Consider the following 9,664-nt stretch of genomic DNA (forward strand, 5'->3'; position numbering starts at 1 on the left):
TAACTGAGTAGCCACCACCGTCACCATGGCTCAAAATTAGAAGGAACCTCCACTCCCCTTTCTCCACCTCCCCAAATCCCCCTCCTCCTCGTCTGTTTGACCATCTCGCCAGGGCTTCTCTTTTGAAGCAGACCACCTTTGTCACCCTCTCTGCCAATTAGCTCAGAGGGCCCCTCGGTCCTCTTGTACATGCACACACACAGAGGTGCAGAGCTGGAATGCTGAGCCCCTCCTCTGGGGCTGTGCAGCTGCCTAATCCTTGAGCACAGTCGGACGGTTTAAACTCGACCTAGCAGCCAAGTTGAAACCACAATTTTTTATAATAAAAAAAAACATAAGAGGAGATTATGTGGAGAGGTCCAGCTTAAAAAAAAAAAAAAGCCCGTTCTCAGGATTACAGCGAAAATTTTTACCCAGGCCTTTTTTGGATATGTGGGGGGTGGGATATTTTTGACTTCACACGCAAATTTGGGCCCACTGAGCTTCACTCACTCTGTTCACTATGAAAGGCCATTGTTCATGTGTGAATTCAGACGCTCTCTGAAAGCCTCCTACGCATAAATTAACTGAATTTGAAGAAAAACATGTTTCGTTTTCTTCCTTCGGACTGCCTCAATATGTAGCCCATCCATTTCCGTCACTCTTTCATGATTAATGCGTTGGTGTGTGCTCTCTGTGAATGTGCACCATTTGAATTTTAAATCCCTGTCCACGTTAGTCACTTTGTAAGCAGCACATCCAGACTGAGCATGAACCTTTGACTCTGTAACAGGAAGCTAATTAACATTGTTCAATCTGTTGTAGAGCTCATGTAGGTATCAGCACACACACAAAAATGAAGCACTAACACAGTGATAAATAAGTGTTTTGTGAAAACAAGTGCCTTTATTTAATAAGAAAAACACTTCCATAGTTTAATCATACTGTTTTGCTATATTAAGCAGTCCATATTTGTGTATGCAAGCAACAAAATTTTACTTAAGTTTAAAAAGAAAACCAAGAGATTTTATGAGAACAGCATCCAAAACAGTTTTCACTTTATGTGACCTCCACTTTGATTTCTCTGTGATGATTCAAATAAGCTGAGTTTTTGAATAAATACACAGTATTTATTAATTGTGTTTACAACTTCAGACAAAAAAAATTCAAAAAGCCAAAAAGAAAAAGAAAAAAGGGTGTAAACATGAATTTCATCAATGCTGTTCTCTTTATCCCCAGAATTCGCTGGTCTCCATGCTAGACTTGATGTTATTTTGGTTTTCCCTCCTGGATTTGGTTTCCAAGTTGGCCTCACCCTTCTGTAGACGTCTCCTCTGCGCCGCCTTCTGCTGTTTGGTGAGCTGCCTCCGCACCTTCTGACGGATTACCTCCTGCAGGACACACGATAACAACAACAGGTCATAACAGATGAATATACTCACCTCCTGTCTCTGAAAGCCAGACACAACACTGTGCTGGCATGTTGTTTCTGTGTTAATTCACCTTCTTACAAACTGAAGCTCTTTAGCAACACCTACGGGACATTTTAAGATTTTCCCCAAAACTGTATAATGTGTCTGCTGCAGTGTTGGCTGAAACTTCCAAATAATGAAGACATCAAATCTGTCACCATGTTTCTGGTTACTGGGTAGATTAGCAGAGTGTCCCTGTCAACCAGATATATCAACAGTGTAAATCTATGTTAAACTTACTGGTGGTATGGTAGAGCAGCTCCCTGTGCTTCCCATCGTGGCCTCACTGTCTGTCCTTTTCCTCCTGTGCTCTACAATTTGTAGAAGACTATCTGCATCTCTGCAGGGAGATAAAAATTACATCATAGCAAAGCACATAAATGTACTGTAATGTACATACTTCATTAAACCAGCTTAATTTGACACAAATTAGCATAGATTTTGATTCATTGTCTCTATAATTCACTAACAATTCAGAAAAAAATATTTCTGGCTTGTCTCAATAATACTTTGCCAAACAATCCTATTAAAGCCTCAGATCCACGGGATAAGAGACTGCTTTGGTTACTAGGGAAAAACGTATATTCTCTGACAGGTTGCAGAGTGGTTGTTGCCTGTCGTTAGGCTGCTTTGCTGCAAAAGAAAGAAACCTTTTAACTCTTTTAGCTCTGATCGCTAGCAGGTTGCTGCAGTTGCCTGTAGTTTGCATGGAAGACACAGACTTGTCCTCAAACACTCACCATTTACTCTGAGCTGTACTGAAACTTGAAAAAGCACGGGACAAACCAAAAACGAATGCACAGCTTCAAGGTTTACGATGCAGATTACTGTTACCACCAACACGTTTCAAAAGGAAAATATTCCATTAGTCTTACATAGTTTCACTACCGTAGTTGGCATCTTTTGTCTAAAGTACTTGTAAACGTAGCAGTGACCAAAGCAATAACAAGAAGGTTTCAGTGCAGTACTATACCTCTTTACAACCGATTTCACACTAGTGAGTGCCAGCAAACATTTGCCGACCGATTGCAGAAAACACCCTTTTCCCTTGCAAGTGGCAGCTGCCAGAGGACCACAGACAAGTCTCTAGCCCAGAGTCAATAAGGTTTAGCAACTGATTTTAGATTACCAGCAACCCCCACAACTACTTGTCAACCTGTCAGGTACAACAAAATTTACTAACCAGTGGTTGCCAGAAGGTCTGTGACTGGTCTTTAGACTGCTATGATTGGGGCTTTATTAGCCAGCTGCAGACTTATTTGAACATTACAAAACACAAATGGTCACATAAAAGGACATACCACACAGATGAGCTAAGCAGTTCATCAGCAGTTGTCTTATATTTCCCATATGCCGTTTTCCTGCAGTACCATTTATCTAATAGTGGCACATAATCATCAAAGAATAATCTTCATTTTGGGGGTTTTATTGTGTTGGCTATCCACTGCTTTTACCTGAAAGGTTTAAACTCCTTGTTGGAGGCAGAAAGGTCTGCCAGCTCTGGGAACTCATCCTCTGCTTCCTCCAACTCTTCATCTAACTGCTTCTCTGTTTCTTCATCACCTGGAGGCGAAGATGCAGTCTCAGTCTCTTGATCCTCTTGAACCTTGTTCTTACTCTTTTCACCGTCCTGATCTTGTGTCTCTGCAGGTGTTTCGCTGATTCGTAATCCCTCCAGTTCCAGCATTGCATGTTTATATTCCTCCATGTCCACAGCCTCCTCTCTTTCCTCATCTGTTGCCTCTTTGGCATCCTCGTCATCATTGTCACCGTCGTCGTCGTCCTCCTCCTCCTCCTCATCGTCCTCAGGTCCAGCTGGGTGTAGCAATGCACCATCTCGCTCCATGTCTTTCGTAAAGCCACTGGCTGAGACTTCAACATCTAGAGAATATGACCGCCTTTGGAAAGAAACAGGAGATCATGTTAGAACTGCTTTTCAGTTCAGAGTCTGGCCTCCACATTTACCATTTAAAATGTAATTCAGTTCCCTGTATTCATACATGTTTGTTATGTTTTGACTAGGGATGGGTACCGGTATCCGGTGCCATCTGACATAAACGGTAGTAACCAGACCGAAAAGCAGCGCACATTTCGGTGCTTTAATTTTCCTGAGATGTGATACACTTTAGATTCTAGCCAATAATTTTACGTTTCCGAGGATAGTAGGCGGGCCCAGGTGCGTACGTTCTTTTAGAGCAGAGCTACAGATTAAAAATGCCCAAGGCGAAGCGGTCAAAAGCCTGTCTGTACTTCACAGCAAAATATGCAAACTCAGCAACCTGCAACAAGTGCTTTAAGCTGATACTGTGATACTGTCAAAGGAGGTAACACCTCAAATCCGATGAAACACCTGGCGACGCCGAGTGGTTTTTTTTAAAAGCCGAAAAATGCGCCGTATTTGATAGCTTGCTGCGAGACCTCACACCGAGCACATCTACTGCGGGTGTGGTGCCAGTTATCGGACCCGGAGTTAGAAACATCCCCCAAAAACACGAAGAGGAGAGTCCTGGCCCCTAGCCCTGCCAGTGCAGCAGAAATGATGAGGATGATGATGCAGCAGCAGCCGTTCTTCTCTGCGTGAGTAGCTTAATGTTGTTCGTGTGTAATTTATGTTGAGTAGGCTAACCACGTTATTACATTAATGCATGTAAGGTGAACTAGCAAACACCATCATAGGTACATGCGGCTGTCTTCTTGTTTGATGGCAGATACTCCCTTCACCCTGGCCAAAAAGGCTAAAATGACCAAAGAAAAAGTGGAAAACAGTGGAAAACATGAGAAGTTTTTGGATAAAGTTTGTGTTTTTTCCATTGTTTAAGCACTGCTTCCAGCCAAGAGTGATGCCCTAAATCCCCTATAGCTGCAGAAAAGGCTAACATTGTTATCTTTTTACAAAAAAACAGCTGAACATTAGAGGTCTTTGGACCAATTTTGTGTTCTCCATTCTTTAAGCACCGGTTTGAGCACCGTTTAAGCACCGTTTCAAAAGTACCGGTTTGGCACCAGTATCGGATAAAACCTAAACGATACCCATCCCTAGTTTTGACTAAAATAAAGTACAAGCAGTTACCTGATGTCTTTGAAAGTTGGAAAGAGCTCGCTTTCATAATTGAATCGCTTTGCAAAGAAGTCGCGGATACATTTGACGTCTCGATCAAAGTACCTACAAAAAGGAGTCATAAAAGTAGACAATTATAAGTTGTATGCTTTGATACTTTTAACTGCCAACTTTAAAACTCGAGCAAATAAACCCACCATTCAGCATTGGGGTGTGATGTAGACACCATCTGAGGGAAGTCAATCATTGTTATGTGGTCCTGGTCATCCAACATGAGGTTGAACTCGTTAAAATCTCCATGAATCAGGCCATGATTGGCCAGTTTGACTATGAGGTCCATAAACTCACTGTACAAGGCTGATGGATCCTGTAATTCATGAACCTGACACCTAGTAGAGTGAGACAATGCACACAAATTATGGAAGAAACCCCCCCCCAGTAGGAACAGTATGTTATTTCTATTTTAATATACAAATAAAAAGAGGAAATCAATGGCTTGTTAACATACAGCGGATATCCATTGATGAGCTCCATCACTACAGCATGTCTGTTATAATCCACAGGTTTGGGAACTGGAAAGCCTCGATCGTACAATGCCTGGGATTAAAGAGGAGACAGACATTAAAATCCTCCAACAAAACAGTTTTTTCTCTCACTCATTTGGTTCATTACCTTCATGTAGGCAAACTCCTTCATGGCAGAGAGGCGGGAGAGATAGAGCCAGGACATGTTCTTCCTGTGTTTGTGGTAATCTCTCTTGTTCTTCAGATTCCTGAAAGATGTACGCCCCAACCTGTGCAGCTTCAGAGCATACTGCTCTCCGCTTGGACTCGCCACAATATATATATCTACATGCAAGGTGAACAGAAAGAAAGAAATATTTATATAAACATGAGCACATAAAAGATTGACGGTAAAAGCCTGAAAACCTGAAAGAAAACACATTATGATTATAAATTTAAAAACAAAACAAAACACTTACCCGACTCTTTGCCAACACCCATTTGGTTGCCAACAGAAATGATTATTTCTCTGGCGCACAAAGTCTTTAAGGCCAAGTAGTCATATCCTCCATAATTCAACTTGTAACCCTGGACAGCTGAGATCAACACACGCCATCATGTTAGAAAGCTAATCACTTACATCATAACTTGTGAGACAAAGCTAGTGTTTTTGTAAGTTTTCTTACTCTTGGTGCGCTCATAGACCACGAGCTTGTGTTTCACAAGCTCTCTGAGGATCTTGTTGCAGCCACCGTGCTTGAGGCTTGCAATGGAAGACAGAAGACTTACTGGAACAATCTCATGGTTTTTCATCCCCATCTCAACCTGCGTGAAAAATTATCATCATTGTCATCAAAATTATCATCACCAGTGAGCTGACAGATTAAATTACAAGCTTATCTGCGTTGTAATGTATATTTCAGGAAAAACAGCCTTTGCTCATTCCTTCTATGTCCTTAAAATTCCCATGTTAAATTCTTCTTCCAGTTACTTCCTTCAGGGGTCACCACAACAGATCATATGCCTCCATCCATCCATCCATCCATCCATCCATCTTCATCCGCTTTGTCCGGGGCCGGGTCGCGGGGGCAGCAGCCTAAGCAAAGAAGCCCAGACCTCCCTCTCCCCAGCCACCTCCTCCAGCTTGTCCGGGGGAATACCAAGGCGTTCCCAGGCCAGCCGAGAGATATAATCTCTCCAGCGTGTCCTGGGTCTGCCCCGGGGCCTCCTCCCGGTGGGACATGCCTGGAACACCTCACCCAGGAGGCGCCCAGGGGGCATCCTTGTCAGATGCCCGAACCACCTCAGCTGGCTCCTTTCGATGTGGAGCAGCAGCTGCTCTACTCTGAGCCCCTCCCGGATGGCCGAACTTCTCACCCTATCTCTAAGGGAGAGGCCAGCCACCCTTCGGAGGAAGCTCATTTCTGCCGCTTGTATCCGCGATCTCGTTCTTTCGGTCACTACCCACAGCTCGTGGCCATAGGTGAGGGTAGGGACGTAGATCGACCGGTAAATTGAGAGCTTCGCTTTTACACTCAGCTCCCTCTTCACCACGACGGACCGGTGCAGCGTCCGCATTACTGCAGCTGCAGCCCCAATCCGTCTGTCGATCTCCGGCTCCCTTCTCCCATCACTCGCGAACAAGACCCCGAGATACTTGAACTCCTCCACTTGTGGCAGGAACTCATCCCCGACCCGGAGTGGGCACTCCACCCTTTTCTGGCTCCATCTCACCCTATTCCTAGCATCCTCCATTGACTCACCAATCTTTGCTTGTCCTCCTTCACTAGATCCATACTCTGTGGTCATCTTCTTTACCTCCTGGCTGGCCACTCCATATTCAACATCCTTCGCTCAATATATCTGCACATGTATCAAGTTTGCCTCACCACCTTAGTCTCCAAACTGCTCAGCCTGAGCTGTCCCTTTGATGTAATGATTAGATGTTTCTAATCCTGTCCTTCCTGGTCACTCCCAACAACAATATTAGTCTCTTCAGGTATGCCACCTCCAGCTCAGCTTCCTGTTTGTTTTTAGTGCCACTATCTCCAAATCATACATTATAGCAGGTCCTACTGTAAACCTCCCCTTTCCCTTAACCTGGAGAGCTGTTCCCACCATTTTGCTACCTCTTTTGCTACCTCTCCAGACTCTTCCACCTGCTCCCTACTTTCACTACAGAGTTCATAATATAATCTGCAGATATCATAGGTCACGATAATCCATAGATCAATGAAGGAGGGCATGCAGCAAAACCCAGGACCCTAATTTTGTGCCTAAAAGACTGAAAACAAACACTAACTTTAGAAGAAAGCTGCTTTAATGGTCTAACACATATCACAAGGAACATATTAGCCTCAATGGCAGACAAATCCCAGCAACTGAAGTGCTGCAGCAGCAATTTCACATTACAGATATGAGGTAGATAACGGAAGGATTAATACATATGCAGATCAAGCGACTCTTCAGAGCTACTGTGCACAGGACAAGTACGTATGCTTGGCAACCAATGTCGCCAGTGGTTTGTTTGTTACTAATGACAGATCCCAAACTCAGAATATTTCTACCACTGACACTCATATTTTGAAATTAATTGTTTTAAATATGCGTCTTGTGAATCCACCATCAGTCACTAAACCACAGGAGTACAGTGAAACGATGTTCCGTTTACCTGACATGAACTATGAATGCCTGTGTATGTGTGCTCGCCTTCATTACAACTACATTAACATCTCGCATGCTGCTGTAACAGTGGCATGTGTAAAAGTTAATGAGCAATAACCAGCTGACCAAGCGCTGGCTTAGCACAGGCTAACCAACTGGGACCGAATTAGCAGTTAGCTTTGTACTTACCGCAGTAAGGACTCGGAAGTCATCTCGGGATAAATATCTCAATATCACAACATTTAACTTTCCCATATTTTAGCCGACACACACACGGTTACACTGAGCTAGCTCTTCAAACTTGTTTTAACCTAAAGGTGCCACATTTCTTGTAAACACACGTGCAAGGCGGAAGTTCTAGGAACGGAAAAGACGTCACTTCTGGCTCTAGAAAAACTGACCCCGGATTGGACGCTGCGGCAAGTACCCTGACCTCCAATCACAGCAGAGTCCACTGTGTCCCGCCGGCAGATGGAAACGTGCCAGAATGGATCTGCTGGAGGGACAAAGTTTTAACTCTTATTAGCCAAAACAGGGGCGCATCTACTGCATCTACTGTAGGGGCATATGATGGGATGTGCCACCCTAAAATAATCTCTTGTCCCCCCTAGTGTCACCCTAGTTTTCCATATTACAATGTTGTCTATTTATAATAAAACAAGGAATAAAAACAGTCATGGCCAGGGGGCAACAGAAATTAAAATATAACTATAAAAATAAAATTCTAGTAGACACAATCTGCACAAATCCTGAAAAACACTAAAAGTCTGTTTAAAATATTAAAACAGCCAGTGTCCCAAACATCCTCTTCAATCCCTTACTTCAGTCCCAAACTACTAATAGAAAGAAGAACATTGACTGTCATTTATTTTTTAAAATACTAGTCTTATCTCATTTGTCAGTTGGGTCAGTACTTACCCTGGGTGAGCAGAACTCTCAACTCTACCTGCCACTGATCAGAACGCTCCCCTGCCACCTCCAGGCACTCACCTGACGGGTGTCCCTGCACTTCACCATCCTCTGCAGACTTTTTTCTTGGTGAATCGAAGCAAATCAACAATAATAATCAAAAATAAGTAAAAAAGCCAGGGAATACAAATGAGCTGTGATTCACCTTCACAGTGGCTTACTGGAAGACAGAATAAGGTCACTGGTAATGTTATTAGTAACCAGTGTTGGTCAAGTTACTTTAAAAAAGTAATCAGTAACTAATTACTGATTACTTCACCCCAAAAGTAATCCTGTTACTTTACTGATTACTTATTTTTGAACGTAATTAGTTACTTAGTTACTTTTTAAAAACATTTTACACCCTTTTTCTGCATAGTCCACCATATAAAATGTAATCAAATGAAAAAGTCTCTTTTTTAAAACTTGTTTTATTAGTTTTAATCTTTTAACTTTATGCATCAAGCAAAAATTAAATTATATGCAACATTCTCTGACTGGAAGAAATTTGTTTAACATTTAAACCTATTTTCTGCACATTCCAGCACATAAAATAAAATAGTTTTTTGTGTTTACACTCACTCTTTCAAATAGATGCAAGTAAAACACACCAGAAAATAAACAAAATCAAAGAATCAGCAGTCCTGTTGCTCTATTTTCACCTGTTTAGTAGGAGTGGGGCAGGCGGAGGTTTGCCCTGGTGCAGGTGTGTCGCAGCTGTCATGTCAGTGGAAGAATCCGTGAGTTTCTCTGTGAATTTCACATTCCCATGGCAGCGTACTCAGTGCTTGTGCGGAAGTTTAGGGGTTTATTTTTCGCTGTAAAAAGAAGTTTTCTTCGAACAGCAGACGCTAATGTTTTTGTCACTTTTTCCGGAATCAAACTCAAAGTAAGGTCAGTACTTCCACACTTTAAATGCTGCACGCTCATACTCTCTCCCGCACTTGATATATTATCCATTGTTGATCTGCACACAGCTGATGCCACGAACGTAGCACTCGCTCGTCATTGTCATGAGACACTCTCGCAAAAAAATCACG

The 9,664-nt window shown here is 42.8% G+C and overlaps 1 protein-coding gene across 1 annotated transcript; it reads right to left on the minus strand.

Moving 5' to 3' along the window:
* Positions 1–870: 870 nt before the first annotated feature.
* riok2 (RIO kinase 2 (yeast)) lies at positions 871–8,052 on the minus strand. The gene is made up of 10 exons (XM_005722263.1): positions 7,866–8,052; positions 5,699–5,837; positions 5,492–5,608; positions 5,182–5,357; positions 5,018–5,106; positions 4,707–4,898; positions 4,522–4,614; positions 2,906–3,349; positions 1,692–1,791; positions 871–1,370 (listed from the first exon to the last, which is right to left on the minus strand). The coding sequence occupies exons 1-10, from the start codon at positions 7,929–7,931 to the stop codon at positions 1,209–1,211; spliced, it is 1,578 nt and encodes a 525-aa protein (XP_005722320.1). The 5' UTR covers positions 7,932–8,052; the 3' UTR covers positions 871–1,208.
* Between the last annotated feature and the right edge of the window lie 1,612 nt (positions 8,053–9,664).

Source organism: Pundamilia nyererei, unplaced genomic scaffold (assembly GCF_000239375.1).
Source record: "Pundamilia nyererei isolate P.nyererei 1_Seehausen unplaced genomic scaffold, PunNye1.0 scaffold00006, whole genome shotgun sequence".
Classification (NCBI taxonomy): domain Eukaryota; kingdom Metazoa; phylum Chordata; class Actinopteri; order Cichliformes; family Cichlidae; genus Pundamilia; species Pundamilia nyererei.